Here is a 12,618-nt window from a genome sequence, read left to right as displayed (position 1 = left end):
TTGACCAAGAAGTTTTTTTTCGTTTCTTTTTTCTTGATGTACATCTCAAGAACCTATTATGTCATGACACATTTTAGGAGACACTGCTCTAGTAAACAAAATCTAAGATCTTGATCCCATTTCATCAGAGGGCAGGAGTTAGCTTGTGTTTCCTGCTTTCCTAGATATCTTGCTCTCCACCATGGGCAGATACAGAACAAGACAAGAAGAGTACTTTTCTTTTTGCAGGAAATCCCATTGCTTTTCAAATCAGAAGACTTTTCCTCATTCTCCTAATAAAAGTTAAAATACTTTCCTTGCAAACCTTTTCCTTTTGAGGTAGAGTGTATCAGTTAGGACTGCATTTGACTGCATGCAACAGAAAGGCTTTGTGGTGGTTAAACAAAATAGGTGTTTTTTTTAACAACAAAAAATCCAAAGTAGGCAGCCCAAGGGTGGGTCCAGTTGCTCAAGATAATGCTTAAGGCTTTGTGCTTCACAATCTTTGTAGTGTGTGTTTTATGCCTTTATGGTTGTAAAATGGTTGCTCAGTTTCTAAGCACTTTGTGTTCTACACAGGAAGAAAGGGGTAAAAGCATAAGGCAAAGCCTAAAGGATCTAATAAACTAAATTATTTTTCTTTATTAGGAAAACAATGGCCCTTTCAGACTTCCCCTGCCCTCTGTAGATTTCTGCTTAAATATCATTGTCTAGAGCTATGTCATATAGCCACTCTGAGCTGTGTATTTGGGAAGTTGGGTTTATTGCTGCCCCAAATAAAATTGGGGTTCTCTGAGTAAGGAAGATTGAGATAATGGGTATTGGGTAAGATACTGTCAGTCTGTTACATATTGTTTGGCTTACTTCTGATTTAAAAGCTTGTTTTCCCCTAGTAAAACTTTTTAAATATTTTTATTTATTTTGAAAGAGATAGAGCATGAGCAGGGGAGAGGCAGAGAGAGAGGGAGAGAGAATCCCAAGCAGCCTCTGTGCTGTCAGCACAGAACTCAACTTGGGGTTTGATCTCAGGAACCATGAGATCATGACCTGATCTGAAATCAAGAGTCAGATGCTCAACCAACTGAGCCACCCAAGTGCCTCTCCCCTAGTAAACTTTTGTAACACATTAAACTCCTTTCTAAAAAAGCTCAGTTACAAAACTGATGGACAGTTGATTTCTTTCCATATTTTGGCTATTGCTGATAATGCTGCTATAAACATCTGGGTGCATGTATCCCTTCTAATCTGTATTTTTGTATCCTTTGGGTAAATACCTAGTAGTGCAATTATTGGGTCATAGGATAGTTCTATTTTTAACTTTTTGAGAAACCTTAATCCTGTTTTCCAGAGCAGCTGCACCAGTTAGCATTCCCACTAACAGTGTAAGAGGGTTACCTTTTCTCCACATCCTTGCCAACATCTGTTGTTTCCTGTGTTGTTAATTTTAGCCATTCTGACTGGTATGGGTGATATCTCACTGTAGTTTTGATTTGTATTTCCCTGATGATGAGTGATGTTGAACATCTTTTCATATGTCTGTTAGCCATCTGTAAAAACTCATTTTGTATTAGTGCAAAAGCACCACATTTGGATCAGAAGATATGGACAAACAAAGAGATCCCCATGGGATACGAAAAGTTTTCTTAGGATTCAGAAAACAACAACCATACAAAAATTTGATAAATTAGACTTCATAAATTTTTTTTAATTGCTAGAGACAAATCTCTAGTACAGAAGAATTCCAAATAATTTATTTAGGTTCTCCACCCTAAAGGAAAGGAAGCATAACCCCCCACTCCTTAAGTGTGGGCTGTGTGTGCATAGACTTCTTTCCAAAGAGTGTGGAATGGAAAGAGAGAACAAAGAGTAACTTTATAGTAGTACAGAATGGCAGCTTTATTTATAATTGCCCCAAAATGGAAATAGTTCAGGCACCCATTGACAGAAGAATGGATAAACAGACTGAGGTCCACTTAAACTAGATAGTGATAACAATGAATGAACCACAGATACATACAACAGTATAGATGGATCTCAAAAACATTATGCTATATGAAAAAGCCAGACACAAAGAATTTATACAGTATGATTCCATTTATATGAAAGTCTAGGACAGGAAAAACTAATATATAGGGTGAAAAGTTGCCTGGGCGGTGGCTTAGGGCAAGTATTGATAGGGATGAAGCATGAAGGAACTTTTTGCGTAATGGTAATGTTCTATGTTTTGATAGAGGTTTAGATTATGTACATGTATGTGTTTGTCAAAACCCATAATATGGCACACTTATAATTTGTGCATTAACTGTATGTAAACTTTACTTAAAAAAATAAGACTGTAAACAAATATTAACTCTACCTAATGATATGCATGCTGAAGTATTTTTGGGCAAGGTATACTGCTGTCTGCTACTTTGAAGTGCCTAAAAACAAGATGGATTGATGGATAGATGTGATAAAGAGACCATAGTAAAATATCATTGTATTCATCTTTTATCTTGTCTACACCCTTGATGGGGTTAGCCATTGAGTAAAGACTGACAAAATTGAGTTCTGTCGTAGAGCCAACAAAAGGCTATGGAAGAATGGAGAAAGGGGTTATTAATTGTGCCTGGTGAAGGCTTCACTGAGAAGATGATATTTGATGTGGGCTTAAAAGATGAATATGTATGTTCACCTCCTGCGAAGTTACTGGCATCCAGAGTGAGGAGCAAAAGTTTAGAGTATTAGAGTATCTCAAAAATATTCAGGGAGGGAGAAGGAGAGATAGGGAGAAAAAGAGATTGCATTGTGGGGTGGAGGCTGAAGGTGAGAAGAAAATATATGGGAGGACTGAAATTTTAAGAAGCAAGTGGCTGATGCTAATAAGAAAGCAAAGGCTTAAACTTGAATCTCTGTGTTTTGTTTGTTTGTTTGTTTACTTTTTTAAGGTATAGCCTCACTCTCATGTGTGCCCTTGAGACTCTTTTCTAGAAAAATTCTGCTGTAGTTTGCTCTTCCTGGACAACCCAAACAGATGAGAACCATTCAAATCCAATTCCTCCTTTTATTCAGTTACCTATGGGTCACCCCTTACAAGGTTTTGACCCATTTGGTTAGCCCTAATGGCTCCTACCAAGGCTTCTCCCAATCTGATAGACTCCAAAATCAAATCAGCCACTTTATATTACCAGCAGCCTTCTCTGCCATGTCAAGGTGTCTGAACTTTATCTTGTAGACCAACATTTGCAAGATTGTATTTAGAGAAGCCCTAAATGTTCCATGAGATGGTAATAGGTATTATTTGAAACAAGTGTTCCATTGTTTGGGAATGTTAGATACTCCCTCTTGGATAGTCACAATGCCCATTAGTGTAGTGAAGATTCTGAAAATATTTCAGTAAATACATCTAACTCTGTTTAATCTAGCATCTCCCACAGTTAGTTAACCACCTAATAATTTTTTCTGTGCAATATTAATTAACTTTGATGGGACATTAATGGTACCCAGAACATAATTCAGGATATGCTGGGAGAAGCACTGTATGAACAAAAAAGGCTTTTAAGCAGAGGACTAACAAGTCAGTGTTACACATTAGTAAGAGCACTCTGGCACCAGTGTGATGAATGGATTGATTAGAGAGGACTTTAGTAGAAGGAATGGAATTGTCTAGGAATGTTGGTGAGGGCTTTAACTAGGTTGTGACAGTGGAGAAGAGAAGAGAGCATGTTGGATTAATATTAAGGTGGTAAAATTAATAGGACTTGGCAATAAAATGTGAGAATAGGAAGGGGAAGGTGTTTCACCTGCCATTGGGTATGTTGATGTTAAAATGTTTGTTAAAGACTGTTAAGTTGGATATATTGGTTTTGAGGGAAATAACTTATGAGTGAAACTGGGTTAGAAATAGATATTTCAGACTGAAGAGAATTGGTTGGGACCCCACCAAAACTGAATATTTAAGGATTAAGGAAAGGAAAAAAAGCCTGATCTAAAATTTCCCCTTTTTTTCACTTTATTGGTATATAACTGACATTGTGTAAGTTTAAGGTGTACAACATTTGATACACATATATATTGCAACATGATAACAATAAGGTTAGTTAACACATCCATCACCTCACATAATCATAATTTTTTTTTTGGTGAGAACATTTAAGATCTACTTTCTTAACAATTTTCCAGTATATAATACATTATTATTAATTATAATCACCATGCTGTACATTAGGTTCCCAGAACTTATTCATCTTATAACTGGAAGTTTGTATTCATTCACCACTATCTCCCCATTTTCCCCATTCTTCAGCCCCTGGAAATCACCATTCAATACACTGTTTTTATGAGTTTGGCTTTTTTTCCCCTACATATAAGTGAGATCATACTGCTTTTGTCTTTTTCTGTTTGACTTACTCCACTTAGTATAATGCTTTCAGGGTCCATGCATGTTGTTGCAAATGGCAGGATTTCCTTCTTTTTTTGATGAATAATATTCCATTATATTCCACATCTTATTTATCCATTCATCTCTCAATGGACACTTAGGCTGTTTCCATGTCTTGGCTATTGTGAATAATGATGCACAGAATATGGGGGTGCAGATATCTCTTCAAGATAATTATTTCACTTCCTATGTATACCCAGATGTAGGATTCCTGAATCGCAAGATAGCTCTACTTTTAATTTTTTTGAGGACCCTCCATACAATTTTCCACAGTGGCTGCACCAATTTACATTCCCATCAATAGTGCAAGAAGATTCATTTTTCTCCAAATCCTTGCCAACACTTATCTTTTTTCTTTTTGATAGTAGTCATTCTAACAGGTATGAAGTAATATCTCATTGTGGTTTTTATTTGCATTTCCTTAATGATTAGTGATGTTGAGCATCTTTTTATGTACCTGTTGGACATTTGGATGTCTCTTCTTTGTAAAAATGTCTATTTAAGTCCGTTGCCCACTTTAAAATCATATTATTTGATTTTTTGATATTAAGTTGTATGGGTTTCTAAATGGTCTTTTAACTTTTGTTCCTTTGATATTTTTTTTTAGTATAGTCGATACTATAATAGAATACTATAATACTATGTTAGTTTCAGATGTGTACCTTTGCTGTGTTTTTAAGTGTGTCTTTTGTTGGTTGCCTTGTGAAGGAAAAGACATCTGTATTTTTATTTACTCTTTCAAAATTCTCAGAATACAGCTTAAAAAAACATTTAAACAGAACTTAGTAAGACTTTAAAATATAAAGTGGATTCCCCAGAGTATACTCTTAGGATGGTAGCAAATACCTTGGGATTATCGTGTTAGAGGACCAACATGAGGATAAGGTGACCTATGTGAAATGCCTCTGCCAAATGAAAAGTAATCCTGAGTAAGTTGCTTTTGATCTATCTGAAAGGCATGCTTGTTAGCTTATTGGTGTGGAGATAAGGTAAGCCTTTATATTTGGAGATAGCCGATTACCACACAAAAACCTGTACATGAATGTTTATAGCAGTGTTATCCATAGTAGGCAAAAAGTGGAAACAACCCAAAACTCCATCAACTGGTGAATGAATAAAAACTGCTGTGTATATGTGCGATGAAATATTATTCAGCTCTAAATAGAGTGAAGTACTGATACATGCTACAACATGGGAGAATCTTAGAAACATGCTAAGAGAAAGAAACCAGTCTTAAAAACCCACATAGTCTATTATTCTCTTTATATGAAACGTCCAGAAATAGCAAATTGGTAGAGATGGAAAGTAGATTAGTGGTTGCCAGGGGCTGGGGGAGGTAGGGGAATGGGGAGTGACTGCTAATGTGTACCGGGTTTCTTATTTGGGGTGCTGAAAAAATGTTCTAAAATTAGTGGTAGTGGTTGCACAACTCTGTGAATATACTAAATACCACTGAATTTTACACTTTAAACAGGTTAAATTTATGGTATGCAAAAATTCCCAATGAGAAAATGCATTATGACAAAATAACAACAACAACAAGAGAGGTGGCTACTCAGATTGTTTGGCTTTCATTTCAGTCCTTCAGGACCTGGGGGGTTGGGCTCAGGGAGGAAAGCCAGTACGGGGAGAAGTAGGAAGATTGCCTGTGCCTGTGGCTGGACCTGAGGGGCCTCAGGATGCCTCCTTTTGCAGAAATACTAAGTGAAGCTCCTCAGGACAGCAACTATAAGGGCTTTGGGGCAAGGAAGGAATACCTAATGTCCTCCCCTACCACACATTGCCTTCCCTTATCTCCTTTTCTCCCCCTTTTGGTTAGTAGCAAATGAGTCTCTTCTCCAAGGCACATGCTCTTGACCATGCAGTCCATTCAGTCACAGGAAAAGCAGCTTTTGGTTCTCTGAACAGCCATACTGTGTCTTATGCTGGTCAAACAGTTTGCACAGGGCATCCATATAGAGTGTGTGGTATTTTTCCACCATTTCCTGGCTTGGTTTTTCTATTTTGGGCAGTGGCAGAGGCTCCCCAACTGCCAAGATAGATGGGAAAAGAGAAGGGGCAAGTGTTAGAATCTTCTCTTTCTTTAACCTCCTTCTCCTTCCCTGGGCAGGATCCTCTCACATGCCAACTTAGCTCCCAGATTCTCCCTCTTTGCTGCCTTTTTCTTTGGTGGGGGGTGGGGTGAGGAGGGCTGAAGCTGAAGTCAAGAAAGAGCTGAGGTGGCCTTGGGGCTGAGAGCAGCACTCACCCACAGTGACGATAGGCAGCGAGTATGGCAGGAGCCCGGTGGAGCCTTGGCAGAAACCTCGTCCATAGAAGACACAAAAATAGAAACCAAAGATACTGCGGAAGCAGCTCTGGAACTTGTGCATCCAGCTGTCCTTATGGAATAGCACCTGATCATATACCTCAGTTTCTCCAAAAGTGAATGTGGGGACCAGATGAGCCCTGAAGGAAAACCTCAATTTATTTCTCAAACACAGGCTAGGGTGAGAACTGCCCAGGAAGAACATTTGCTCCTGGCCAGACTCCCATCTATATAAAATCCCTGTGACATAAAGCATTTCTTCTTGCACTAAACAAGACTCCCATATTTATTTATCTCTTGTCTTGAAATTTTCAAGGCCAGTGAGAATGCTATCTCTGGGCCAGGATCACAAGGGCAAGATATGCGGGTGTAGGGAAGGATGAGGGGTTTGGGCAGAGATCCCCAGAAACCCACATCATGTAAAGAAAAGCTTCCAAGAGGTGTCCTGTAGGGAAATATCTGACTCTGTTTCTACTGGTAGGAAGCATAGAGAAGATGATGATGATATTGAACAAATGCATATATATATATGATATGCCCCTCACCCACAGGGACTATTCATAAGGTATTCTGCCCTTGAGATTAGAGCAGAGAAAAGTTGTTTTCCTCTCAAGCCATCCAAATCCACCCTGACAGTGCTCTAGATACAGAATCAGGCTCCTTACGTCTTCCTGTGAGAGAAGGGTAAAGAGAGCACTGTCTGTCTTATACAAATCTTTGTGAGTTATTAGTAACAATCTCTCAGCACTCTGATGTATGTTACCTTACTGGTCCCTCACAGCAGAGAATGTGCAGGGCACAGTAGGGGGCTTATTTTCTTTACCTTACAGATCCAGAAGCCCAGGTTCTGAAGGGGAAAGGGCACTCAGGCAGTGAGTGAGTGAGTGTCAGGACTTGGACTAGAACCCAGGATTCTTTCCTTCCAGCTTAGAACTCTCTCCCCTACATTATGCTCCAAATTGATGAACAGGCCACTCAGGCAAGGTCCCTAGAAGAACTACTTCCCTTTTCCCTGAGTCTGCAATAGGGCAATTGTCCTTGTGTCCAGTGGGCTGGCCCCTTGACCTGATGGTACACCCCACAGCTCCAGCTTTGGGCACCTGTTCTTTATCTCCTCTTTTTATCCTTAAGTCAGAGTGGCTAATAATTATCCACCACTTACTGTGTGCCAGACACATGTAGGTGTTTTAAGTGGATGACTCCCCACAATAACCCTATGGAGTAGGTACAATTATTAGTAGCCACATTATGAAAATTAAAACACCAAGATTCAGTATGGTTAAGTAACCTGTCTCAGACTGCACAGTAAGTTTTGGAGCCAGGATTTCAAATCAGGCCCCCTGACTTCAGATATTATGCACGTACTCACCATAGTGCTCTGCCCCCTGCACTTACCAATAACAAACACATGTAGGTATCGATATTGATAGAGATGATGTGGGCATTAGCTGTATTCTAGGACAGTCCTAGCCAAGCCCCCTGATAATGAATCTGGGTTTCTGATTTGGTTTCCTGAGAATTGGTCCAGCTAGGTCAGAAGGAGGGGATGATGTAAACCTTTTTAAAATTCTATGCCTGTCTCCCCTATGCACTAGTAAGTTCCATGAGGGCAAGACTCAGATCTGATTCATCTTGGCATCACAGAACAGGTCATGCTGCTCAGAGAAAGCCACCCCCACTGCCCTGGGAGAAACACCTACCCATGCTGGAGGGCTGTGCGCACAAATCCCTTGCGCTTCCGGAGGATGAGGGTGGTGGTGTTGGGCACACTTTGTAGGGCCTCTCCCACCCCTCCTACTACGATGCCCACGAGGTTGCCAGTGCCATGGCTTAGCAGGTAGTCAATGGCTGGCTGACTCACAGAGCATACACCTAAAGAGAATCAAGGAGCAGAGAGAGGAGCAAAATAAGGAGAGGGGAAAATGGCTGAGACAGAACATCCTCTGCTTTACTCCTCATTGTGATTGCCCACTGTTCCTATGAGTCCTACGAGGAGAGTCAATGAGATGGGACAAAGGGTGTGGAGAAATGAAGGCTGTGGGAAAACCCAACATGTTTCACTTTGAGGCAATATTTCCACTTCGTAGGAGGCACTGGGTCAAAACTATAGTAGGAAGGTTTCCAGAGGGATAACCAGAAGGACTTTCTGAATCCCAAATGTAATCTTACTCTTTTCTTGTCCTCTATTGCCACTAAATGGCAAAAGTTATTCTTTACTGACCATATACTCTTGTGGCAGGCACTATATTGAAAGCTTTACTTGTATTATCTCATATAGCATCACACCACATCTGAGGTTGGATTATTATCATCAATATCACCTTACAGATGAGGAAACGGAGACCAATAGGGGTACAGTAGCTTACCCAAGACCACACAGTTGGTGGCAAAGCCAGGATTCAAACCCAGACAGTTTAGCTCCTGGACACGCTTTTAACTACTATGCTATGATGGGAGTGGGTGAGATGTGGTTGAGAGGTGGGGGTGGGGCTTAAAAAGGTACATCTCTCAGCAGAGAAATGGGCCAGAAGCTCCAGTAAGTATGGTCAGAAGTACCTTTGGCCATGAGGTACTCCCTAACAAATGGGATCTTGAAGAACCAAGACAGTGTGGCTAAGTGGGGAGTGATGCCTGGGAAGATCTTCGAGAAGCCTGTGGCCTCAGTGCAGAAATTGCAGAAGGCTCCAAAGGTCAAAAGGCCATGGGGGTGAACTCCCATGAGGTAGTTGTGCTCAGGTGACAGATCTTTTGTCTTCTGGATCTGCAGCCATGGAAAGAAGTGAAATGAGATCACATGAAGAAGCAAGAGTGAAGACACTTCAGGGATCAGGGCACTCTCTAAATCAGAGCTTTTCAACATATAGGTAGGCCATGAGTGGGTTTCAGGGGCCAAGATATTGGTCTCCTCAGCCCCTGGAAACCAAGCACGATCTATGGCAGCTAGAACTGCTGAGCCTCTTGCCTACAGCTGCAAGTACCTTCGGCCATTTATCTCAGTGCACTTCATGCATGGTATCATTTTGTCTGAGTGCTGCTGTGTGAAAAAGTCAGAAAGCTCTGCTCTAAAAATTGAGGCAGTGTTTGTTGTCTACTCCAAAGAATGCTCAGAGGATCAGCATAGCAGTACATTTCTAGAACCTCTTCCTGATATTTTCTCTTCCCAGCCCCCTTCCAGTTTCTGCCCAAGGAACTTCTATTGAACTTTGAAAACCCTGCTTGAATATCACCATGTCTGTGAAGCTTTTTCTTACCCCTCATCTGAACTACTTGTGTACCTTGTACCAAACCATAAATACATGTCTGTCCTCATTAGATGTGAGCACCTTGATGGCAGATTGTATCCTACTCACTTCTCTGTACTCTAGACATGTGGTACAGAGTAGGCTTTCAATCAATATTTGTAAAACTGAACTGTTTTTGCATTTCTGCCTGTGCTATCTGGTAGGTCATGCCAAGGGTGTCCAAAGTATCCTAGGGGAGTAGCAAGTACCCAGTAGCAGTGTTGAGTCCTGAAGAATGTCTAGCCTGCATGGAAATTTCTCTGGTATGCTTATTTTCCTTATGGACAACCCTGGTTATTTGGCATAAATGCCCAGTATTTTGGGAACTGTGGGGATGCTTCAGAAAAGACACTTACCGTAATGGGGAAATAGTCCTTGATATGGGTCCAAGCACACCAGTTCCTTACCCAAGCTGAACGCCTTCCACCTGAGAGAGAAATATCAGTAGGGGATGGTGTCTGTCTTGCTAACCCCATCCCTCCTGCTCACCCAGGGCTTTCCTAACAGCATGGAGAGACCATGGCTCTGCTAGAAAGGTGGAAAAGGAAGAGACCCCAAGATGGTCCTGGCTGGCCCAGCTCCTGTGGCTCTGAGAACTTGGATAAGAGGCCTGTGGCATGTTGAGTGGGACTCCCTGGTAACAGGTTAGGGTGGAACATTCATAGGCCCTGTGCTTTCTAGGTCCATGAGTCTTACCTTGCTCTGGGGTCTTCCAGTCCAGGAAAAACCAGACAAAGTAAAGCACTGGTAGTGGCCACAAGGATGTAAATAGCAGGTAAATGAAAAATGGCTGCAAGATCCAAACTGATGAGGAAGCAGGTCAGACCAAATTTGTGCTGCTGGCAGAACGTGACCACATGCATCCCCATTAAGAACCCTCCAAACTACCCAAGCCCCTGGTCCTGGCCTTCTGCACAGTCCAACTCCTGGCCATCCGGTATCCATGTCTACTTGTTCTTCAGACATTTCCTTTATCATGTACCAAACACCAGCTCTATTTGTCTACTTCCCTATCATCCCTGTCCACTTGCTTCCTTGCCCACTTACCATTCCTCTACTCCTGCTCCCTGCCTGCCACCTGCTTCCCCCACCTCCTGAGCCCATTTCATCCACCATCTTTTCCTTCTTGTCTCCTGTCTCCTTTGCTATCCATTATCCCTGAACCCTTGTTAAACCATCATCCTTCCTTGCCCATATACTACCCATATCTCCCCACACCTTGCCCACTCAGCATCTGCATCCCTCTACTGTTCCCCATTCATCATTCCTGTCCTCTTGCCCATTCACCATTCCTTCCATTATCAGCATTTCCCCACACGCTACCACCCCCACTCCCAAGAATGGAAAACTCTATGGTTTAAACACAGGCTATATTCCTCCAAGTCTGTAATTCTAATGCTTTCTCTGTCCCACTACTCATGCTTCCTTATGATCATGGACACATCATATGCCTATTCGTGGGCCTTATTTCCCTTCTCCAGATAGGGTTAAGAAGTGGCTAAAATTAGCTGCGTCTACTCATATCCATCATGATCCTGTTCTACCCCTCTGCCTGTTCTGTCTCCTGTGGCTCTATGTCTTCCTTCTCCAGGGCACTCGTGGAACTCAAGACTCCTTGGCTTTACTCTGTGGTACCATCTGAGATGATCACAGGTTAGAGGTGAGGCTTCCCATGAACATGAAATTCACCCCAGACCTGGCCCTGGCCTCTCACTCTGGCTTCTTGCCGTGAAGTCTTGGATCAGTACTCACACATGGCAAGGTAGCTCAAGGGCCATTGCAGAAGCATCAGACTCTGGAGGTGCTTAGGCTGTTTGAAATAAGGCATGATGCTCAGGAGCCTGAGGAAGACAAAGATCCCAGAACACTCTTCCAGCCAATGGTGCCACCAGCCTCTGGAAGCTCGCTCGATAGGGAATGCATATGACCAGAAGGATTTCTACCTGCCTTCTCCCTTCCTTATCCTGCCCCACACCTACGACCCACTGCAGGGGGCAGGCTTTGGAGTATCAAGGCCTGCCCTATCAGGTTTGAGCCCTGGGCCCTGGCCATTTGCCCTTTGACTCGTTCCTGAGATTATTAAGACATAAGGATGAAGAAAGATAAGAAGGACTGTCATCTAGTCCTAGTGACTCAGAGATCCAGAGAGGGGAAAAACCTTTCACAGGCCACTCGAAGATTATAGAGGTTGTGGTCTCAGAGAGATGGCTGGTGGGAATGGAGCTCTGGGGGGTTGTGGGGTGAGGAGCACCTGGGATTAGGTTTTTGTTGAGATAGACTATTGCCCTGAGGCAGCCTGGCTGGGGATGTCCTCCTTTTTTAACTTTCTATTACAAAAATTTCCAAATATACACAAAACCGGAGAATGCAACAAATTGTTATCTTTGTGTTCATGTTGTTTGATCATTTTCAAGAACTATGAACATTTTGCCATACTTGTTTCATCTATTGCCCCATTCTTTTTTTGCCTTGGGGTATCTTAAAGCAATTCTAAGATATCATGCCATTTCACCCCTAAATACTTCACTATGCATACAAAAATATGAATGTTTTCTTTCAGAGAGATGCCGCTATCACCTTTAACAAATTTCATAAATCTTGAATAATACCTAATATCCGGTCCACATTCA

The 12,618-nt window shown here is 41.7% G+C and overlaps 1 protein-coding gene across 1 annotated transcript; it reads right to left on the bottom strand.

The window, feature by feature from the left end:
- Positions 1-3,948: 3,948 nt before the first annotated feature.
- On the bottom strand, positions 3,949-12,083 carry AWAT1 (acyl-CoA wax alcohol acyltransferase 1). The gene is made up of 7 exons (XM_015080549.3): positions 11,741-12,083; positions 10,685-10,792; positions 10,345-10,415; positions 9,264-9,468; positions 8,408-8,579; positions 6,648-6,847; positions 3,949-6,428 (listed from the first exon to the last, which is right to left on the bottom strand). Exons 1-7 carry the CDS (start codon positions 11,814-11,816, stop codon positions 6,274-6,276), a joined length of 987 nt encoding a protein of 328 aa, XP_014936035.2. The 5' UTR covers positions 11,817-12,083; the 3' UTR covers positions 3,949-6,273.
- Between the last annotated feature and the right edge of the window lie 535 nt (positions 12,084-12,618).

This window comes from Acinonyx jubatus, chromosome X (assembly GCF_027475565.1).
Source record: "Acinonyx jubatus isolate Ajub_Pintada_27869175 chromosome X, VMU_Ajub_asm_v1.0, whole genome shotgun sequence".
Classification (NCBI taxonomy): Eukaryota; Metazoa; Chordata; class Mammalia; order Carnivora; family Felidae; genus Acinonyx; species Acinonyx jubatus.
The sequence above is the reverse complement of the archived record's forward strand: the minus strand, read 5'-3'. Positions and strand labels throughout refer to the sequence as shown.